The sequence below is a fragment of the Sorex fumeus genome, unplaced genomic scaffold (assembly GCF_029834395.1).
Source record: "Sorex fumeus unplaced genomic scaffold, SorFum_2.1 ptg000008l, whole genome shotgun sequence".
In the NCBI taxonomy this organism is placed as follows: Eukaryota; Metazoa; Chordata; class Mammalia; order Eulipotyphla; family Soricidae; genus Sorex; species Sorex fumeus.
The window spans coordinates 87,718,808-87,743,682 of NW_026606065.1; the positions used below are offsets into that span (position 1 = coordinate 87,718,808).

General features: G+C 36.5%; 1 protein-coding gene across 1 annotated transcript in view; it reads left to right on the forward strand.

Annotated features, from left to right (window-relative positions):
* Positions 1-20,915: 20,915 nt before the first annotated feature.
* The window catches only part of RXFP2 (relaxin family peptide receptor 2), a 67,380-nt gene continuing 63,420 nt past the window's right edge, over positions 20,916-24,875 (forward strand). The window contains 1 exon segment of the mRNA XM_056109901.1: positions 20,916-21,041. Within this exon segment, the coding sequence (XP_055965876.1) occupies positions 20,927-21,041 (115 nt within the window). The 5' untranslated portion in view covers positions 20,916-20,926.

Consider the following 24,875-nt stretch of genomic DNA (forward strand, 5'->3'; position numbering starts at 1 on the left):
ATTTGGTGAAAGAAGGTAGCTCCCAAGCATCTTAACATCTCATTGCCATTCTTCAGAAGTCCTGGGTTTTCTTATAGTCTTTGTGATCTGCCTTGGCCACCGGCCCTGGCCCTGCCACTGTCCCAATTCATCCTTCCTTGGTCTAGAGATTGAACCACTTCCTTCTCACTGTTTTCCTCTTCTTTTGGATGATAAACACAGAGACTTAGTAACTCAAAATATGCCTTCCCAGCTCAGATTTTTCTCAACATTAATAATTTGCTTTGGGATCCCACTGTTCCTAACTTTCACTCCAGCAGTCATTTCTCTCACCCCATTTGCAGTGACATCTCAAGGGATTCCTGTCCACTCTGCAGTTCATACAGACCATCTCAATTTAGGAAATGTCCTTCAGCAAGACACCTGAAAAAGAGGAATATTCTAAAATAGTGCTTGAGTGTCAAAGCTCTTTTCCTAATTATAATTCAGTATTACTTAGGACATATCCTTCTTGGTTTATGTAATTTGGCTAATTTTAGAATCAGGATAGAATTTTCTTAGACTGAATTTTCTTAGAATTCTAATTCTTTCTTTTTAAAAGTTAAAAATAAAACTAACTACCCTTACTATGGGCTGGAGTGATAGCACAGCGGGTAGGGCGTTTGCCTTGCACGCAGCCAACATGGCCTACCCGAGTTCGATTCCTCCGCCCCTCTCGGAGAGCCTGGCAAGCTACCGAGAGTATCTCGCCCACACGGCAGAGCCTGGCAAGCTACCCGTGATGTATTCAATATGCCAAACACAGTAACAACAAAGTCTTCGATGGAGACGTTACTGGGCCTGCTCGAGAAAATCGATGAACAATGGGAGGACAGTGACAGTGACCCTTACTATGTTAAGTAGCTCTTTCAGAAAAAGTAATATTGGGGAAAGAAGCAAAGCAAGAGCTTTGCTGCTTTCTAAAAATCCCTTCTGCTGCTTTAGTACTAGTGTTATTTAGTTCACTGAATAACTATAAGCAATAAAACATTTTTTATCAAAATTTCTCATCTTAGAGAAATCAATCAATTCTTAGTATAATCTCTAAGAATTTTGAAAGCAGTGTGCTTATCAGTGCACTCATGGATTACATGCATCCTAAAATTCCTTTGAGCAAAGACATTATTTTAATGATTTAATTGAATTACAACCACTTGAATATAAATCTATTTGAGTTCCATGTTGTGTTCATTTAAATGAGGGAACAGCCAGAGATAAAGAAAATTCAAGAAAAGAAAAAGACTGTGGGCGGTGAAGAGAAACACATAAAGAGAAAGACTGATGATAGAAAAAATCACCCAGTTATCCCATCAGCGAATATTTATTAAGTTTCCTATGTCTGGACTATGCTCAAAGGAAGAATGAGAGGAAAAAGAGAGGTGACAAAAGGAGGGGAAGCTCTGTGGTTTCAAGCTGGAGGAGTCCAGGGCTGAATGCTATTCTCTATGGCTGGGCCATCTGAACCATATCCCCCTCAGCCTTCTGCTGAGTTAAAATCTGAAGTTCATAGTTCACTACAGAGCATCATTAAGCCTTCATAGACTTCCCAGTATGGAATAATCCCTACAATAAAATCACACTGGGGTTGCAGAAGTTCTTGCCAGACCTACACTCATGTAGGAAATAATTGCCAAGATTCAGATGAACCAGAGTTGAGGACCAAATTTGGCCCATGGGTTGGACACTTGCCAAGTCTAAAGTAATCCAATATGTTTTCCCAACATATATTCTGCATTATTTGCTCATGTCCTGAGTCGAGTTTCATCATATAGTGAAAAAATGAACACAATCTAGGTTTACTATTTTTATCAGAACCCAGACTATTTATATCTATAAGTACTCCAAGTAGATAAAATGTATAGTTGATACCTTTTATAAACTTCAAAAAATTAAGTTTACTAAAATTAGTAATTAATGGTTTTTAAACTACTGAACTAGTTCAACATGTGCTAGCAAAAGACAGACCCTGAACACTTATCTGAATCTCTGTTTAAGCAAAGAGGGTGGTTTTCGGTTAATTTAATGACCAGAAATTTCTGGACTATTTACTATTTAATTCTTTAACTGACATCAGATTCTCAGTTTCTGTCTCTGTCTCTATCTCTATCTCTAACTCTCTCTCTTTCTTTCTCTCTCTCTCACACTCCCTCTCTCCTCCCTCCTGACTTCTATTATCTTTATCTCCCTTCTTTCTTTATTCAGGATGCAAAGAAACATTAAATATATTCTGCTTTATGGGGAAAGCTATGTAAGATCTCAAATTTTTATTTAGTGCTTATGTTTAGTCAGCTCAATGAGATGTTTAAGCTAAAATAAGAAAAATTAAGTGCATATTTCAAAAAGATTTTCTTAGACCATCTTTGCATTTTGTGAAATTATTTTACTAGATCTACAAAACTGCTTTATAGAAATTATTTTAGAGGGGAGAGAGAGAGATTGTGTAGCTGTTATTCCTGGTTCAGTTCCCTGTAACCTCAGTGTGGTCCCCAGAGTTCTTCCAGAAATGATCCCTAAGTACTGAGCCAGGAATAAACCCTCAGCATCACTGAGGATGGCCCAAAAATCAAAAATGAAATTATCTTAGAGGGTTTTTAATTTTTTTTAGTTTATTTTATTTTTATAAAGTTGTTCACAGTAATTAGTCAATATCCAATACCAATCCCACCACCATTATACCTTCTCACCACTATATTTTGCATTTTTCTACCTAGAACTCTGAATCCTGCCCCCAAAGTAGGATTATTTAAGCAATTTTTGTATTGCCTGTTATGAATAATCTGCTAAAAGTGATCAAGAAAAGTTTTTCTTAGAACAAAGTGTTTAAAGATTGTTGTATCTCACCCTGAAGCCCTTAAATCCTTGTATGAGATTACTAACATGTTGTTAAAGGTTGAGTCTTGTGTGCTAATATTTATATACATGTATATATATTTTTTCATCGAGATTGATTGCCCACAACTTTACACCCCCTTAAATGTGTTGTCATACTCTTGGAACATCAGTGGTGTGGAGTTTGAGATGTTGTTCCAGAATTCTAAAATTTTGAATAGGGTGAAACAGCTGAAGTTAATTTTTTACTTTGGGATCTGGAGGCATCTCTGATGGTGTTGCTCTCTTCTGAGATTTATTTGTGTGTCTCTGGATCATGGCTATTAATTAATTTATATGGCACCAGAGGCAGTTCATGGATGTGACTGCCAGGCTCCCAGAAGAACAGAGAGATGGGGGAAGGTTGCTCATTCCTGACTTCATGTGAGCCTGGAGATTTCAATCACAAAACCCGCATACCTGAAGTTTTTAGCAGATTCACTCATGGATGAGGTTTTGTCCAAGCCTATGGAAATCAGCCATGTGCATGGCAGTGACTGAGTTCCTGAGGTTTTCAGCTGCTGGAGCTCTGTTGGAGCAAGTGGAGGGATTCACCTGCCCCACTGTGTTGCCCCAGATAAGACAGCCGGTCTGGAAGCATCTCTTGAGGGTTTGCAATTTTATGAAATGTGTTTTTCTCATTAGCATAGAGCCAAACATTTTTTGAAGATATAATGAAAAACCATGAATCTTATTGACTCCAAATAAAATACATTTTGCAGATAATATTCTTAGAAATTTAATTATTTCAAGGTTCTGTCATATGTTGGAATTTCGAGTTCCAGAAAGATTTTTGCACAGAGAGGTTTCTACTAAAATTTTGTAATGCAGGACCTCTGACATAAAACAGAATTCAGGGAGTGGTCTCCAATTTATCTCTTGCCAATATCTCTTAAAATGCTTAGGAAGTGACATGAGGACAGTATGGAGTCTTTTAGGCATTTTGGTGTGTGTTTGATAGGTTCAGCAACATTTTGCACCAAAAGTTAATGTATATCTAATCAACATTAACACAATTATAAACTATGTTACCTCAATGCTTTAAAAAAATCATATAAAATATTCATGTTGGCTGCGTGCAAGGCAAACGCCCTACAAGCGGCCAACATGGCCGACCCGAGTTCGATTCCTCTGCCCCTCTCGGAGAGCCCGGCAAGCTACCGAGAGTATTCGATATGCCAAACACAGTAACAACAAAGTCTCCAATGGAGACGTTACTGGGCCCGCTCGAGCAAATCGACGATCAACGGGAGGGCCTTTACCTTTACCTTTACCTTTATAAAATATTCATGAAAAACTGGACCAAATTGCCACATCACTAGAAGCTGTTTGTACCCACAACCATGGTAATAATTCCAAATATTCCCATAGCAGACAGGAATCAGGGGTAAAAGACTGAGACTCAGGATGAACACTGGGCACCTCACACAGCAACATCCCCGTCCAGGCTGATGAGACTATACTGGACAAGGGGAAACCACCAGCCCTTTAATCACAGAGTATCTTTATGATATTAGGACACCCGTCACAGAAAGTAAACCCTTCCTTAGGAGCACTCTATCTACTTAATTTGGAAGAGAACAGTTTCTGTTGATACAATAGACATGAGGGAGGAAGTAGCTGATTTGTTCAAACAATTCAACTCAACATACTATTTGTAAGAATTAGACTATATCAAGAATTAGTGATAGGTGAAGGTGTGACACAGAGGTGAAGGACACACCTTCCAGGTGTGAGGTCCTAGGTTCAATACACAGCAAGATGAGGATCAAAATAGAATTCAGAATGAAACAGTGAAACCACAATATCTGGTACTGAATCCAGTAATAAAATGAATCTTGCACAAGAGACTAAGACCCAAGAAGTCCTAGGTTTCATACCTGTACCTCCCCTGCTGTGCTCCACTATCTATGGTCTGTACAACTAACAAACCAAAGCATCCTGAAAAGGTTTTGTAGGGAGTGCAAGAAAATGATGAGTTTTTTAGAGATTACAAATTTACCATTGCCATGTTATCTTTCTCCTCTTAGTAACACAAATAATCTTACTTCTTAGCTTGAATATTGCCACCTGAAATGAAAGACTACATCCCCCATTCACTTTTTGGTACTTTATTGTTGTAGTTTTCTTTGTGGGTCACACCTGGTGATGCTTAGGGTTTACTTCTGGCTCTGCACTCAGAAATTACCCCTGTCGGTGCTCTGGGGACCACACGGTATGCTGGGAATCAAACACGGGTTGGCCACATGCAAGACAAATGGCCTTACCCACTATACTATCTCTGGTCTCTCATTCACTTTTGTAGCATAAATTCTTATTGACGTCGTGGAGCTACTCAGCCCTAGGAGATCATCTTTCCAGAGTTATTTTATTTAAGAAAAAATATAATTTTTTCACACTATTACTTGGGGACTCAACAGGTAAGTCTAAATCCGATACATACCCTCCCACTTGACCAGTCTTAAAACCCTAGCCAGAGAGGGGGAAGTGAGGGATGAAAGAGGAAAGCACTGACCTGAAGGATTAAAGCAAGCACGCTGACTCATAGAGAATTCCAGAAAGGGGAAGAGGCCTGGAACTGAATTTTTTCATACCACTTTTTCTAGTAAAGAATACATACAAGCTAGAGCAGCAGTTTCTCCTTCTAACAGAGACATAGAAGGTAAACACAACTGTGGGGAGATGACTTGACTGAAGAACCAACACATCACCCTGTGGGCCAGTGGGGAAATAGCACCAGTAGTCAGCATAATACACGAACACAATAATCAGAGAAAGGAAAATGTCACATGTTTTCTCCTTACAAACAACCTTCACTTAATTCTCAAGTTCTCACTTCGGTTGATGGCACTGAGCTTATGTTTGCCACTGGTGACAGGAGTCCTTCATGTCATTCTCACATTTGTGATCATGTCCTTGGGAAATCCTCTGCTTTTGAATGGGAGGTGGTACCCATTGCTCGGTGAATTGCTTCTAACCCACAGAATGGCAAAGGTAATGGATTGTCACTCCCGTAATTATTTCACAGTTATATATAAGACTCTGCCTTGCTAGCAAACATGCTCTAGAGATTTTCCTTGCTGGCTTGATGAAGAGGCCAGTTTGTGAAACCTAATAACCATGAGCTGCAGGAGGCCTCCAAGAACTGGAAACTGCCTTTGGGACCAGAAGGCACCTCCTGCAGTGCCCGCCATCTACCACTGCAAGAAAATAAAGCGCCAATAGCTTGAGTGAAGTAGGAGAGTCTTTCCCATCTGACCTCCAAATAAGTAAACTGTCCCAAATTTTCTATTGTAAAATCCTGATTGCAAGGGCTTGATTAGTACAGACTCCTGAACCACAGAAAAAGTAAAGTAACAAACATGAGCGGCTTTATTTTTTTTAATTTTTTTATTGAATCACAGTGAGATAGACCCTTACAAAGCTGTTTATGATTAGATTTCAATCACATAGTATTCCAATACCCATCCCTCCACCAGTGTATATTTCCCAGAACCAGTGTCCTCAGGTTCCCTTCCGTCATTTCCAACCCACACCCCACCCCAGCCTGCCTCTATGGCAGGGGCTTTTCTTCTCTCTGTCTCTCTGTCTCTCTTTGTCTGTCTGTCTGTCTGTCTGTCTGTCTGTCTGTCTGTCTCTCTCTCTCTCTCATGAACGGTTACAAACTGATACATTTATGATCATTTGTTACACAGAAGTAGGTAACTCATATTCCTATGTAAGGCAATTTAGTGACTTTAATACTTCAGCTATTTTTCTTCTGTTATTTTTGCATTTAGATTAATTTAGAAAGTCCCTATACCATAGTAAAAGAGGAATTATTTATGCTTTCATCTTTGCCTTTGGATCTCTAATTCATGTGAATTTATTTTTGTGTTTGGTGTGAGGAATGGATATTTATCTTTTCCCAAATTGCTCTGGTCTCTTCCTGCTTACCCCTTTTTATCTATCATATCACTGCCAGACCAGTCTCCCAAGCAGAGCTTCCCTTACACTCTTCTACTCAATAACCAGAAAGAAATTCTCCCCCCGCCCCCCACACACACATGCTTCTTACTGATTCACTGTGAGATAGTTACAAAGCTTTCATGTTTGAGCTTTCATACAATCATCAAATGCCCATCCCTCCACCAGTGCAGATTTTCCACCACCAAAATCCCCAGTATACCCCCACCTCCATTCCACCTCTTCCCCTGCCTGTGTGACAAACAATTTTTCACCATATACTCTCTTTCTACTTTGGGTACGTTTGATATTTCGACACTAGTCCCACCACCACTCAAACCTGCCAAAAAGGCAATGCTAGACAGTTTGTTTAGTGTTGCTTGTTACAGACAGAATATAATGTTGTGCAGCCACAAGAGTGGCTAGGAATTCTAAAATTTTAATAGTTAGTGTCTGGAGGGCCTGCTCTAGGAATTCTAAAATTTTAATAGTTAGTGTCTGGAGGGCCTGGAGTGATAGCACAGCGGGTAGGGCATTTGCCTTGCATGTCTCTGACCCAGGTTCAATTCCTCCATCCCTCTTGGAGAGCCCAGCCAGCTTCTCAGAGTATCCCATCTACATGGCAGAGTCTGGCAAGCTCCCTATGGAATACTCGATATGCCAAAAACATAACAACAAGTCTCACAATAGAGACATTACAGGTGCCCGCTTGAGCAAGTCCATGAACACCGGGAGGACAGTGCTACAGTGTCTGGAGAGATTTCTGTAGTGAACTGCTCTGTTTCGAGATTCTTGTGTGTGTGTCTGGATCATGGCTGTATAGGGGCTTAAGTGGCTGGTGGCAGTTTGTGGGTGTCATCTCAAGTCCCATCGGGTCTTGGGGAAGGAGAAGGGCTGGCTCCTCCCCTGTGCTTTTACCACCACTCCTACCACGTACCCGGGCTTTTTGTTGAGTTCTAGAAGATGGCGGCCGTCAGGATTCCTAGGGTACACGGTGCCAGCGGCTACTTAAGCCCCTACACGACCATGCTACACACACACACACACACACACACACACACACACACACAAATCTCAAAATCAAGCAGCTCGCTGCAATGATGCCTCAGGACTTTGCAATAGGCCACTTTCGCTGTGCCACTCCAGATGGGAGCAGGTGCTGTCCCTCCACAAAGAACTTCTTACCCACGCTGTATTGAGTCCAAAGGCTTCATGCTAAGAAAATTAAAGCTGCCTATGATTTCATTCCATTTTCATAAACCTAAAATAGCACCTATTTTCCCATTTTCCAGATTTAAATGTAAGAAATAAAAAATATATAAACACACATTGACACAATTTATAAAATTATAATGTATTCAATTGGCATGAAAAATAAATAAGCTATAAATTTACTTTAGTCTATAACTATCCATTATTGTACATAATACATTTTTTCTATATTAGATTTATTTCCTCCACCAACTTATTTCTTTTTATATTCCCTTTGCTTAAAGTAAGTGTGGTTTATTGTGAATGATCACTTGTTTTGTTTTTCATTTTTTTCATCTTTCACCAATTTTATATCCTTTTATAGCACATATAAGTTAACTCATATAATCTTCTCTCTTTTCTTCCAGGCTGTTACTTTGTATAGTTCCTTGTCACTCTGAATAGTTTGTTATAAATGACAAAAGTTCATCTTTTCATAGCTAAATAGTTTTCCAACCTATAAAAGTACTCCATTTTCTCTATTCCTGCACTTGCCCATAGGCTCTTTAGTTGTTTCCATTTTTTTTAGCTTTCTTAATGATGGTTTAGTAAACATTTGGATGGTTCTAACTTTTGTGTTGATGTTGGTTGTTTTTGTATTCTCTGTATAAATATTGAAAATAAAGATTGCTGCATCACATGAAACTCTCAATCTTTAGTCTCTTTTTACAAAGTATTTTTGGGTTTTGGCCACACTCAATGGTGCTCAGGGATTACTCCCAACTCTGCATTTAGGAATTACTCCTGGCTGTGCTTGGGGGACTGTATAGGATGCTAGGATCGAAACAAGTCAGCATCTTGCAAGGCAAGAGCCCTACCTGCTCTGCTATTGTTCTGGCCTCTATCTTTATTTTGTTAAAGAAGCAACATAGAGTTTCCAAAAACATTGTACACAATATATTTTTGTGCATATTAGGTATAATTAATGTAAATTAAACGTCCCTTTCTATTATAAGGACAATATTTTGTACAGGAGTAGTTGAAATAATGACATTATTTGGAATCCAGATGATTAAACCTGAGAATATCTAATAAATCAATTATCTCATTTTCATGAGAAACACAGAGTTACTTATGTTGTTTTAATATTTCAGTATGTCAGTAATGATCTGAAGTTCTTTCCAGATCTGAAGATTATAATATACATGTTATGCTAACTAGAGACTTTATATATTATTATAGTTGATAAGTTATAATAATCATAATTTTGAAAAATTCTTTAAGATTACTCCAAGAGCTTTAGAAGGACTTATTTCAACAGTAAAATACCTAAGATAAAATTGAGCAACATGAATATAAGGAAATCACAAAAAAACTGCTATAGGAAAATCCCTCAGTAAATATTCTTTAAATAGGAAGATCAGGTAAATACCTAATAGCGTTAGGATAATGAAATCTCTTGTCTTCCTCAAAAGTAATCATTCAAATCATTCCTGGGAAAACATGTTCCTTGTTGAGCCATGAATTATTGTTCCGGCTTAAAAATACCTTAGTGAACTGGAGAGATTAGTGTATCTTCTTTGCATGTGGCAGACTCAGGTCCCGTCCCTGGTACCAATGAGGTCCCCTGAACCCCACCTTGCACAGCCCGGAGTAATGCCTGAGTGCTTCTGGGTATTAACTACCCCTCTTCCCCATGATTCTTGAATATCAGCTTTTCTGGTATGGTTTTGTGACTTTCTGAGCAACCGGTTGTTCATTGTTTCCAACAGAAAAATAGCACAGCTAGGTGTGAGGTGAAGAAAATTAATTATTATTAACATAATTCTGGGAAAAAAAGCTTTTCCACACTTTTTTTCATGCAGTAAACACAAAACACATCAAGTTCTGGAAGTCCCCCTTCTCTTCCCTGGGTTTACTTAGTATGACAATGACGTTTGGAAACCTCTCACTGTTTAAGCCTAACTTTCTTCAGAAATATTTGCAATTGCTTTTGGACAACTTAATCCCTGTCTTTTGAATATTCAGTTAAACTGTTTTTTCTGTACCCTTTTTTTTTTCAGTCAGTATCTATCTAGTTACCAAAATGAACACCATCAACAGATTGGAGGTTGAGAGTGGAAGACAACTGAAGTTTTACAGTGGTGCTTGGAAAGGCCCCCCTCCCGTTGATCGTCGATTTGCTCGAGCGGGCCCAGTAACGTCTCCATTGGAGACTTTGTTGTTACTGTGTCTGGCATATCGAATACGTCACGGGGAGCTTGCCAGGCTCTGCTGTGCGGGCGAGATACTCTCGGTAGCTTGCCGGGCTCTCCGAGAGGGGCGGAGGAATCGAACTCGGGTCGGCCATGTTGGCTGCTTGTAAGGCGAACGCCCTACCCACTGTGCTATCGCTCCCCCAGGCAGCCAGCTGAGCAATGAGGCGTCTGGAAAGAACTTCAGATCATTACTGACAGCAGCCAGTGAAAGAATTTCTTTGCGTGATAAAGTTCCACTGCTTTTGTGAGTTCATTTGGATTTCCTAGGTCTTCACTACGACTCAAGGGTTTCCTAAAATAAAATCTACAGAAGACATCCTTACCTGCGCTCAACTCAAAAATAGCTTAGTGATTAACAGACAATATGAAATAAATTATTTGGTTGTGTTTTGGGACAGTGACTGTGGTTTGGGATGGAAACATCCTGAATTTGGTGGTGGGAAGGTGAAATTGTGGTGGGGTTGGTGTTTGAATATTAAAGTAATCCAACATTGTGAACTAACTTATGAAATTAAAAAATTTTTTAAAAAGTAATGTGGAGTTCATGCCCAATTCAATCAGCTTAATCAATGGCTGAATAAATAGCAGTGCTCCTACATTAAAACTGTCACTGTCCTCCCATTGTTCATCAATTTGCTCGAGCTGGCCCAGTAACATTGTGAGATTTATTACTGTGTTTGGCATATCGAATATGTCATGGGTAGCTTGCCAGGTTTTGCCGTGCGGGCAAGATACTCTCGGTAGCTTGCCAGGCTCTCCCAGAGGGGCAGAGGAATCGAAGGTGGAGGAATCGAACTCAGATCGGTCCAGTCAGCCGCGAGCAAGGAAAATGCCCTACTTGCTGTGCTATTGCTCCAGCCCCCTTATAAATTTTTAAAAAATAGCTTTGTGATTCATGGGGCTGGAGTGATAGCACAGTGGGTAAGGCATTTGCCTTGCACGCGGCCTACCCAGGTTCGATTCCCAGCATCCCATATGGTCTCCCGAGCACCGCCAGAAGTAATTCCTGAGTGCAGAGCCAGGAGTAATCCTTGTGCATCGCTGGGTGTGACCCAAAAAGAAATAGCTTTATGATTCAATGGAGCACTTTAGCTTTTCCCTAGCCCTGTGCTTAGGAACATCTAGCTATTTGAGCCGACTTGTTTTAAAAGTTAGCAACACTACAATATCCCTTGAAAATAGAAACTTTTCAATTTTTTTTGCAGAGTTTAACATTTCGTCTCAATTATTTGTTAACTTTGATACTGAGCCCGAAATCTAACAGCATTGATCTGACATTATTGTGCTTGGAATAAGTGTGAGAGTTTGTGTGTATGTGAGAGAGAGAGAGAGGGAGTGTGTGTGTGTGTGTGTGTGTGTGAGAGAGAGAGAGAGAGAGAGAGAGTGCGTGCATAAATAATTCCTTCTGAATATTCACTTTGGTTTACCTAAATTGAACCTACATATCTTAGCTACATAATGAATACTCATTAGATAGCAGTCTGATATTACCAGTATGTGGCCAGGGCTCTTTAAATATCTTAGACTTTGAAGAATTAATATTTGCCTTTACATGAATGACTGGTTTTATTTTTATTGTAGCTTTTAAATTCATTTTAAAAAGATAATTTGATGAGGCTTGTAGATAGTTCAGTGGAATTAAAGTCCTACCTTTCAAGCATAAGTTTGTTCCTGGTGCTACCACAAAGTACCAAGCAGAGTCCAGGCCACTCTTCTGTTTAGAAATCTTTGATAGTTTAACAACACATAATCTCTGGAACACCATAGCCAGAGGTATCTGAGCACTGTAACTGGAGTGTGTGACCTTGAAGCTCTCTGTGCATATAGCCAAGCATGTGACCCTCTCAGAGCAAGAATAACTCAGTGCTGTAAGTCAGTGAACACTGATTGTGGACTCTGGTTGTCACAATAGCAGCAGAAAGGGACAAGGAAAAAGAATTTTTTCAAATTATTTTATAATATTATTTTGTAGGGGTTATTTGGTTTTATTTAGTTTATAAGTGACAATACTTCTATTCAGCGCATTACTTTATATCAAGTTTAACTAAATTTAGTGAAACTCTGACTTTTTCTCCCTAAACTCAGGATTACCTCCCCCATTTTCCCCAGAACAAGTTTATCATGGGCTGATAAGTGTTACTCGAAACTCATGTGATCACAATCAGCTTCATTATCTCAACTATTAATCCAATGTCATTCTAAAATTTTTACTATTTTTTGAAACATCTTCACTCCTCTATTTTTTTTCTTTAATTCCTCTTTTCATGTCCTCCCCTGCTGTCAATTGTCCCTTGGTTATTTCCCTACACTTCCACATCAGAACACAACACCCCCGCATCACCCAAAAGCTCTTTTCTTGCCACACTCTCTCATTCCTCAACGTCATCTCAAATTCAGTAAAACTTTGTTTAACGAATACCTTAGCAAATGACAAAAATGTCTCTCATGAGTTTTCACAGGGTTGCCCAGATAGAAAAAAAAAGGTTGTTGATGTTGTAATTCAGAGATCAACTGACTGATTTGGGGGCGTCTCACTTCTGCTTATTCTCCCATATAAAACCAGAACTTTAGGGCCCTTTTCTGCATACAACTGTCATAATTTTCAGTGACAGAAAGAAAAAATGATACCGAGATCAGTGTTCCTGTCCAAATAGAATAAATAAGAGATGAGCATGGGAATAACATCTGTTAGATAGCACAGCGGGTAGGGCGTTTGCCTTACAAGCGGCCAACATGGCCGACCCGAGTTCGATTCCTCCGCCCCTCTCGGAGAGCCCGGCAAGCTACCGAGAGTATTCAATATGCCAGACACAGTAACAACAAAGTCTCCAATGGAGACGTTACTGGGCCCGCTCGAGCAAATCGACGATCAACGGGAGGGCCTTTACCTTTACCTTTACCTAGGAGGAACAAGGGCAAAGGTCTTGTAGGTTTTGCCAGACTTGTTTTATTTTGTTGAGACACCATGATTTACATATTCGTTTACAATAGGCTTTCAGACATGCAATGCTCCCACCTCCAATGTCACCAACCCTTGTCTGCATTCCTCCATCAGTGATCCCATATTCTCTTCCATTCCCCCAACACTTATCTTTTCAAAGAATGTGTTTGCATCTTGTGGATAGATACCTAACAGTGGTATCATCAGGTCATATAGTATTTCTATTTTTATTTTTTTGAGGAATATCCATAATGCTTTGTAAAGACAACATTCCCACCAACTGAGCATGAGAGTTTTATTTTCACCACAACCCCACTTGACATGACATTCTTAGCAGCGTGAAGTGACATATCATGATTGTAATTTGAATTTCCATCATAATAAGTGATGATGAACACTTTTTCTTATGGCTAATGGACATCTATCTGTATTCTTCAGGAAATATCTGTTTATTTCTTCTCCCCATTTTATAATGTGGTTATTGAGTTTATTGATGTTAATATTTGCATTTGTCTGTATAACTTGGATATTAACTCTTTATTTGACATATTACTTGCAAATATTTTGTCCCAATCATAGAATTTTTTTTAATTTTCGCCCATGTTTATAGTTTGATGTAGTCCCATTTGTTTATTTTTGTTCCTGTTGTCTTTGTCATGAAATCATGTTATTGAAAACACCTTTGAAGTCCAAATCCTAGCATGTTTTGCACAAATTTTCCTCAATATATTATATAGATTATGGTATAATCTCAAGATCGTTGATTCACAACAAATTGACTTGTGTAAGGAGCAAGATACAAACCCAGTTTCAGTTTCTTCCACATAGCTATCCAGTTTTCCAAACACCATTTATTACAGAGAATATCTATACTCCACTTCATGGATCTGGCTCTTTTATTTATCATAATTAACTGACAGTTTATCTGAGGGTTTATTATTAGGTACTGAATTCTAACTCCCTTTTCTATCTGTCTCTCATTCCAGTATCACGCCTGTTTTGATTACTAGCTTTAATGTATAGCTTCAAGTCAGGAAATGCAATTCCTGCAGGGGCTTTCATAGGGGTAATATGGCTCTAAATTAAGACCCTGTGATTTCCTACAGTCCTTAGAGTGTGTAAGGTGGGTAAAATATAGCTGTCAAGTGGCCATATTAGTGGCAGCTTGGTTCTCAAGGTGGCATATTCGGTGAAGTCAGGGAAGGAAGTTCCTCTTGTCTGAGCTAAAATGGGGGAAAGTATTCCAGCTCCCTAGGCAGAGCTGAGATGGGCAGTGGCTAGCAGGGGCCATAAGGGGTAGAGTGTCTGTGCATTGTCTCCAGAGGTGGCAGGTCTCAAGGGGATAGGAGAGAAAATTCCTCTAGTCAAAATCGGAAGGTGTATGTGTGGTGGGGGGGTAGTGAGAGGGAAGGCCTGTCAGGTTTGTGTTTTTAAAAATGAAAAACTAGCATAATGAATTCAAAAAACATTTTTAGATGAAGACGATTTGTGGCTTTTCATTTTAAAACAAAGATCATTACCCAGCAACAGATATGGTTGTAGTCGAAATTTAAGGTATGTTCAGGATAAATTAAATACACAGAAAAACATTGAAATGTCAACAAAGATTGTTCTAATTAATTTCATATTACTAGAAGCACTAAGTGGATGCCATTGTGGGCAGCCAGTATCCACAAGGAGGTGACTCTCATGTTTGGCATTTTCGTTTACCATTGACTCACACTAAATCCATGCAGGCCAATACGCAGCAGTTGAGGTGCACATTGAGTACTGCTTCAAGTTCATCCTCTCCTTCTCAATGTCCAACACCTCCAAGAAGGGCAACAATGAGCTGGGTTTAAGAACTGAAACTGACACATAGCTATAGGGACTGTCTTGCCCTTTCAGGCTGTCTACAAGAAGAAAGTCAAGGTTATCATAGAGGAGGAGAATATTTCCAAGGTCTTCACTAGTCTACATGGCCTGTGTCAATGACCTTGGCCTCTAGGTAAAAGGACTAAGGAAGTTGATTATCAGGATGCTGAAAAAGCAAAAACTTAAGTTCTCTTATTTGGAGCAGAAAAAATAAACAGAAAGCAACTAGAGATCATGACACATATACACTAGCAAACAGTGCCTGTTTACTAAGTGTTCCCTGAAGTTCAAGTTACACAGAAAGAAAAGAATCTGGTAAATCTTCAGCATTTTGTCTAAAATAAAAGGGAATCTATGTCTGGAAGTAACCCTTTGCATAATCTACACTAAAAATGTTGGTACTGTATATTACTCTGAAGACATTCCTAGGGGGGAAATATTTGCAAAGAAAAACGAAACGTTTTAATTAAAGTATTCAGTACACATAGTGATTCAGCAATATGAGTAGAATGAGATTAGGAGAATGACCCCAGAGAAAAATTCCAGGAGAATGAATCCAGAATATGCTTAAAATAATCCTCTCAAATATCCTGCTCTTTCCACCCTCTTTTTATTTTATTTTTTTTAAGTTTCTCCATCACATCTGGTGATGCTCAGGCTCTGTGCTCAGAAATTCCTGGCTCTGTGCTCAGGAATTACTTCTGGCAAGTTGAAGATCAAACCTGGGTCACTCGTGTGCAAGCCAAATGCCCTGCCTGCTGTACTATCACTCCAGCCCCTTCCCCCTCTTTATTTTAGCATCTTGCCTCCTTAAACCCAATGCAGAGTGCTCTCCCATTCCCCCGGGTTAAGAGAATAGCAAGAGAAGTTTCTTTACCTCTCCCACACTTTCTACTAAAGGATACCCATGCCTCAGTTTCTCCACCTCGCCATGCATGGACTGCCCTTTCCTCAAATAAACTTTGTAGTGAATTTGCCCATTTTATCTCAGTTTAGTTGTCTTTAACCATGACTGTCTGGTAACATAAACTTGAGTGCATTATAATAACAAGTGCCTTTACGCATATTATCTCAGTTTTTGTGCAGGAAAAACTAAGGACTGGTGTGAGGACATCCCAGTCTCTTAGTGTGCTTATGTCAAGTTTTGCCTTGACAACCAAAACTGGCATCAAGTTAGATTCAGTCCCTTGCTGCCCTAAGTGTGTTTGCATTACTCATGGGTCTGTGAGTTTCCTGAGCTTGGTTAGAGCTGAGACTCCAGCTTCTGTGCTGTGATCTTCATTCTGGCTAAGGAGCAGAGGACAGCAAAGGGCCAAGCACACTCCAAAAGCACATTAAAAGCGGGAAGGTTGCACATTGCCACATCTGGTGACATGAGTTGGTCTAGACCAGTCTTGTAACAAAGACAAAGCACATAAAAAGTAACAAAATACACAGTTTGTAAAGATGCTGCCAAATTAGTGGCAAAAGGGCATAATCCTTATACAAAGTGGATTTTCTGGAACAATAATCTAGTGTTCTACAAAATCTAATATGCTTTTTGAGTGCGTGTGCTATTTTAGATCTGGGCTGATTCTCTGTTTCAACAGTAACAAGAACTTTCTTCCCCCTCCAGCTTTAACTGGACATGTTTTAATACCTCTGCAAAAAGACTTGGCACAATTTATCTCTCGGTCCCTTCTTCCAAACGAACCATGGACCAAACTCAGGTTTCACTGAATTGTCTCCACAACAGAAACAAACTGTCCCCTCTCCTGCAATGCCACTGAACTTTGTCTCTACACAGTTTCTTTTAGCTCTTACTTCACCTTTAGTATCTCATGATCTTGACTTTATCTCATGTTCCTCTATACAAGATTTTCTGGTATACAACTTCTAATTGCCAGTTATTTTCTCTCAGAATATGAAGAAAACCCTTTTCTGGAGTCATACCTTGTTTTAAGGAGTCTCCACTATATATTTATTTGTATTTGCACAGCCTACTAGAAATTTCTCTTTCTAGAGTCTGCAAATTTTACAGAAAAAGATATGCTACTAACTCCTCGATACTTTCTCTTTATTTCTCATTATTCTGTCTTTTGTGGACTTTAGCTATATGTTGAAACGTTTTATGCTTTCCACCAAACTTCCTATAACTCCTGTCATTTTTTTTCACTCTCTTTTTATTTGTACTACCTGCTGGGTAGTACTTAATTACCACTAAATTACACTTAACTTCAACTACAACCTTTGATTCTCGATTGTCTTCTAACAGTTACTTTAGCCATCTCTAATTTGTTTTTAAGTTTTACAAATTATTTTGTCATTTCTAAAAAAAATTTTTGTTTTTTAATATCTTTATTTTATACTCGTTTTTAATTGCCACATATTCTTTAAAGATAGTTCATAATGGATTTTTTAACATTTTTCATATTATGATGCTAAATCTATAGCTTTTATTGCTGTTTACACTATACAAATGTGTTCGGTTTATCTTTGACAATATTTAGTTAATGTTGATCTGGATAAAATCTCCAGACTTATACTAGTATTCTGCCTGTAGCATTTGTGTTTCTTCACGTGGTGCTAGAGAGTGTTCCTTCAACAGCATTTGACTTCGCCTTCTGAGGAGGCAGATGTTGATCACTCAGACCTTTACACTGACCCAAAACACCATCTAAAAGTTGTAGGGCTGAAAGAAACATTTGTTCAGAGGAGCAGCTGATATTTTTACATTTGTTTATTATTCCTCATTACTGCTTCAGTATTTTTGTAATGTTTTATGCTTTCTCTTCATACTTAATTTTCCTCTTTTCAAAAAATCATCTTAGGAATGATTCAAAGATTGTTTTATACAGAAACTACTATTTTAAAGCAAAAATGTCTTTCAAGGTATCTGGTGCATTGCCGTTGGTGAATGTTTTGATGGTATTTTATACTCTGGGTTTATAATGCTGCTCCGAATAGCTGAACTTGTCAAGAGTTCAAATTCCCAAACAAATTAAGCACCACTTAAATTTTTTCAAACACAGAACATTGAGTTAGAATACTTAACATAGACTCTATTGCTCAAAATGAACCCTCTGTCAAGATGGATTTGTTTAACTTGACTGGCACTATACTAAAAAGACCAGGTGATTAGGTTAAATTGGCTCCACCTATACAATTCAAATTCATCTGTTCCCACTGTTAAAGTATCATTCAAATTCCCAGTCTTACTGAACAATGAGTGAGTGATAAAATCTCACGGTAAAGGCTAACATGATTATAATCACAAATACTTGGTATGGCTATAATACTAAGGTTTTATTATAACTTTATTTGTGAGAAGGAGATGATTCTTATGAACAGTGTAATTGCTGCTATGCTATTATGAGTTTGGATTATCATGTGTGTTATTCTATAATTTATCTGTTGGGAGAAAACTCTTATCTATTGTTACAGAATATTGAAAATTATGTCACTGTCCTTGAAGAGAAAGTAATATTCAACAGTGAATAGCTGAGGTTTTGTGAATAAAAGACAGTCTATAGGAGTGAGCTCTATTTACAAGACAGACATTCAGGCATTAAACATAGAGGTAGTATTTAGAAGTACCTTGAGTGAATACAATAATTTGGCAAGATAGTGGGTTATAACATATACCCCAAAGTGCACAGTTCTGATAAAAGCAGGATTTTCTAACCATATTAAAATAAATTATTTTCTAGATATCAGAAACTAATATGCAACACTTGCTTCTAATATATGAATACAAGTTACAGTACAAGGGAAGAAAATATCCCCTATCCACGCCCACAGATAAAGAACTAAATGATTAACATATTAGTGTCTCAATATTTCTTTGAATGAGTCAGAATTGTATCAAGTTGTGCTATATAGTAATTAATTATATTTCATGAGCTATTATACTACTATTGCCAAAAGAGCTCCTCACCGGAGACGAGGATAAAGAAATTAATTGAGTTAGATAAGAATCAATAAAATATACTTGTGCAAATTTGAAGTTAATGTTCAGATATGAATCTCTTTTTGCTATGTTCCTTTCAACTCTATGTGAAACACTTTCTATAGCTTCCTTGTGAACTATGTCTCAAAAAGGAGTAGATTTAACATTCTTGATTTAAGCACTTATTATATCCATATGTACATTTCAACTATTTCAGTTTCAGTTCAAAATGCTATTTATTAAAACTAGATAAATGAAAGTTAAAACATATTGAATTAAACACATCACAATACTAGTACTTTCTGCTTTTAAAGGCCAACAATAAGCAAAACATGTTATCAACTTTGATTTGTAATTATTGGATTCTAATTTTTGTATTTTAAAATAAAATTTTAAAAATAAACTCTGAAATGCCTAATAGAATATAGTTTTGATTAATTTTTTAGCAATTAAAATGCATTTATAAGATTTGATCTTCATAAAGAAGTCTAAACTAAGTTCACCGAAATCTTGACATTTCTACTTCTCACAGATTTAATTTCCATAGGATATATATTCAAATTTCTAATAGACAAACAGTGGACAATTCATGGTATTTAATTGCACTAAAAATGCTCAAAGTTTTCACACAAGAAACTAGAATCCATCATCTTGGCAGTCTACAAAATATGATAAAGATTGGTAATTGATAAATCTTGGTTTTAAGAAGTGAAATAAGGCCATTTAAAAAACAAAAAGGTGCCTCAGATGTAACAAAAAGTCTCAGACTATTTATTTTCATCTTTTATTTCTTTGTTGTTCTCTCTCTGCTGGATTGAAAAATCACATGACAATACATCTATAATGCATCAGGAAGAGTCTCAGAAAATTTATCTCACTTATTAAAAGAGAAATGAACCAACTTCATTGCCTGATAAATAGACTATTCTTCCGCCACATCTTATGTGAGGGCTTATTCTGTCAAAGTCTGGAATGAAAGAAAAAATAGAAAAAGAATACATTTCTTAACCATATGATTTGTGGTGACAAGAAACCTTGTGTTTAAGACATGATAACAACATATAAGAGAATCTGTGCCACTCAGTTACTAAATCATCTGTCCAAATCAGGACTACAAATTGTTTCATATGGTTCACAGACATTTCTGAACTAGTTGAATGTATATTATAACATTAAAATTTTAGAATGTCCTTTTTGAGAACATTTTACGATTATTTTGGAATCAACAGAATCTACAACCAAAAGTCCCTTTCCAAATTTTAACTTTTATCAGCTGTGCTATTTTAGAAATGACCTTCAGGATATACGATGTAATTTCAACTAGTGTTTTCCTAAAGGTGTGCAACACAGAACTGAAAACAGAACACACTCATTTGTAAAAAGGAGTATGATTATAGACAAAATTAATTATAAACTCAACACAAGGGCATATGTTTTATTTACTATAATCTTTCTGTATGTTGTTTGAAACATTAAGTACTTTTGAATGAAGTAACAGTGTATTTGACAGAAAGTAGCTTTTGTCATTTGCTCTTGCATAAACAACATGCTTGTAGTAGTTTAATTATCTATTAAATGTAAATCTATATCCATTCACGTTTGAGGATTTCTGTACGTGTTTGGACTTAAATCAAAGCAAATGGCACCACATGCTTTGAGGGGGAATTTTGAAGTGATTAAAAATGGTTTCTGCTTAATAATCCAAAGTCTCACTGCATATACTATAATCAATGAATGACCAGAATACAACTGTGGATTTAAATGAAACAACGCAAAAGAGAAAGAGCCTAAAAAAAAAAAACTTATAGTGATTAAAGACTGTCTCCTTTCATGCCAGTGAAGACCTAGCTCTGAGCATGCTCAGACACATGGGAGGCACCAAAATTACTATATCAGAACTCCTGCGGTAGAAGGTTAGGTCTAATGACTCAATCGCTGCAAACCTATTGTTATTTTTCTGGTGTTGAACGTCTATTCAGCCTCAGATTGATCGCAATGTTTCTTCTCCTGCATCTCATGGTTCTGATAGATATCAAAGGTAAGGCTGCTGCTTTCTCACTGGAATGGATGCAATGAAAAACAAATATATTTCTAATTTATTTTATTATATTTATGAAAGCATAGCATTTGACTCATTGCATCAGCTTTGAGCTACCATTGCCATTATCCCTAATTGCTTGTAGTCCTGTCCTAGCAATTTCTACATGCAACAAACTATTTTATGGAAACTTGCCTTATATATGTTATTAAAATTATAGCTGAAGAATCCTTTTCAAATATTATCTAAACACCAATTGCAATGGGAAATAATGTTATTTTTGTTTAAAAAAAGTGCAGCATCAATGAATTCAATTTTATCTTGTGCAATATCAACCTGTTGATATACGTCCATAAAGTGTGCGTAATTGTTAGCTACTACATTTCATTGAGAACAGACTTAAGCTGAGAATTGCAAAGTCACAGACAAATCTGAAAGTCTGTCTAAATCCCTTTATGCAGACTTTTAAAAAAGAAAACAATTAAAATGGACAAAATTGTACTTTTTTAGATACTTCTGTGCTTTAAATCTTTAAGCAGTTTTATTTCAATCAAATGGTTCAGTTTTAAGTACTGGTATTTCTATTTCAAAACTGAAAAATTTAGTCTTCACTTGTCTTTAAGGAAAGAAATACGCTTTTGCTGTTCTGAGCTTGTATACCTGAAAACTCTCTATTCATTGTACCCCCAAGAAACTAAATGTATTATTATTATTATTCAAAAATGTATCTAACTTTATAGCTCTTTTAAAGGCTTTTGATAAATGTGAGAATAAAAGCTAGAATTTTAAATTATTTTTATTAAAAAATCACTGTTTTTAAAATATTAAGTAGTATTAGAAAAATCAAAGGAAATATTTTAATCATAAAATGAAATGCAAAATTTTCAGCAATATTTAAAACTTTTAGAGAGTAAAAGTATTTTAAAATATTTTAAATAAAAAGTAAAAATGTTTTTAAAAATATTTACATTTTAAATAAATTTACTAAAATTAAATAAAACTCTTATTTTAAAATTATTTCAAAATATTGAAATATATAGCATGATTTTCATTTTGTGTTTTAATTTCTCTTACACGCAAATTTAAGTATTAAGGAACCAGCATATGATTTTATTTTGCATGAAATACAGATGTAGAAAGCAGTGTATATCTTTGACTTAAAGTCTCTTCTCAGAAGTTCACATCCTTTACACATTTGTGATTTATTTTATATTATTTTCCAGATTAAAGATTTTTAAGGTTAAGTTCTTAAATTCTAGACTTTACATATAAGTCATCTGTTTCCTTAAAAAATCATTTAATTACAGGAATATAACTATAGTTTACAGATTGCACTATGGTATTATTTTCTTGTGATACATCTAAGAGATTTATGAGATGAAAAACATCTATTACTAAAACAACATTTTAAGACCTACCAAATAGCAATAGTTTTCTTTAACTTATAAAAAAGGGGGAAAAAATCTTTAAACAGATAATTTCTGTTTATTTTTTATTTCTAAGTAAATGCCATGTTTCAGATCTATGATATCAACTGATAAATATTGATGAATTTAAATTCCCTGGAAATTTTTCTTACATTACATTACTTTTAAATGCTAATTTAAACCTTTGTGTTTAATGTTATTTATGTTCTAATGTTAATCACATTGATCAATGCTTTGATAACATAAAATCAAGCATTTCTACATAATTAGTGAATTTTCTTCTTTACAATAAAATCACTAATAGTTAAAGCAATTAGACTAAACTAAAATAGTAACTATGAATTATAAAAGATTAAAATAATGTTTTTAAATTTAAATAAATATTTGTGATAGAATCCTAGACCCGATCTAAACAAAGACAGGAATCATGACTGTCTTTTCTTTTTTGAACATTATCACCTTTAAATGTCCAATAGATGAATATAGTAACTTACTTAAGCTAACAACGATTTACAAGTAAAGATAATATATCTTACTATCATCATTTTCTAGGTGCATTTTTATCAGCGTATTCACTGGATATCCTCATTACTTAATTTCAAACCACTGCCCTTCCCGGCTAATAATAATAATAATAATAGTACTTTTCTGGAAAAATTTGCAAATCAAAAACATGGTTTAATGTGAGAAATTAAGAAAATGGAGCACATAGAGTGCTACTTAGTAATCATCAATCGCACTTTCTAAAGGAACCTGCTTATCTTCCTAAAACGCGTTTGGGAGCAGTTTGAGCAGTTTTTGAAGTGAGCAGTATTTGACTGCCCTCTAATGGGCACATTCAAAACTCAGCTTGGAGTTTTATCCTTTCCAAGAAAATCACTTGGATTTGGTCGCTATGACTTGAAAAGAAAAAAAATCCAACTAAATTTTAATTTCACACAATTATAGCCATGCTGCTGATAGCTCCGAAATCAATTATATTGCAGGCAAGTCGCACTGTGAGGCTAAAGCAGCGCCACTAATGAAAAGGAAATTTACCCGCTTGAGGACTGAATGTAGTTCACTACAGGGAAGGAAGGAAAATATCAAAAACCCAGAAGTTAAAACTATTTGTGATGTATAATTCTAACTACTCTAATGCAATTAATTGTGCAACATGCATCTATTCATTTGTTCATCTTTTTGCAAATAGGTATGACTAGATGTAATAGTAAAAAGAAAATCTTTAATGACTCCTGAAATTACAAAATTGGCTGATGCCTAATTTTTCAAGACAAAATTGGGATGCTGCCTTAAATAAACCGATATTTTTAGATGTTTTTAGATGGCATATATTATTTACAATTTTAATAAATAAATTTTAATAATTTTTAATTCATTAAAATTTATTTAACTAAGTTTAGTCCTCAGTACATGGTATATAATGGTAGTTGGTTGCACAGAGATTTTAGTACTTTATATATTTAAATTTGAGTACCTAAAATGACTGGTTTTACTTATTTGTTGACCACATACCTCTATATCAGGCAAAATAAAAGCTGTTTAGTCTATAAAATTACTTTTACAGAATAGGTGCCTTTTTGACATGTGAAATAGTAGCATTTAGTAGCATTTAGAGGCACAATAATCGAATACAGGTATCATTTTCTCATGAATAGTTTTGCAACTATTCAGCATGTATAGAAGACTAGGCATCTCAAGTAAATTTCAGTGGTCTTAAATATCTCATGAAGGTGTCACGAAGCCAAAATAAAAATAAAAATTTAAAAAATTAAAAAAATTAAAAAAATAAAATGATTCATCTAGTGCTCAAACGATAAAGATTTCTGAATGGAATTAACATTTTAAAAATATTTAGAAGGGAATTGCCACCGAAAAAATTAACCTTATACTAAGTAATAAAAAAGGAAAAGAAATATATATAGACATATATATATACATAATGTGATCAACAAGACTATAGAATTCTAGTTCTTTGATTCTATTGTTCCTCCTTGCTGCTTTGCTCTCTTCCTTTTATTTCTCTCCCCGCCCTCCACCCCGCAACCTCTGACTCTTTCCTCACTTTAGCTTCCCAGCACTTTCATTCATCCCATCTTCACCTTTTCACACAACCTGCCCTATGGACACCCCTTTCTGCCTTTTCTGTATCTCTGTGTGGTCTCTGCTTTCCAGGCTTTGCTACCACTGGACCTTCCACTCCTGTCTGCTTCAGGAACTCTTGCTCTCTTGCTGTTCGTCTTCTCCAGCTCGGGCTACAAGCTTTTCCACCTCCCTTTCTCTCCAGTTCCTCTATCTGCTCCATTGTGATGGTTTTGTGCCCTTCCATTTGTGCCTCCTGCTATTCCTAGCCTGAAACTTTCTCTTTTTCAGTCTCCCTCACCTCCAAGAGCCTGCCTTTCCCAGC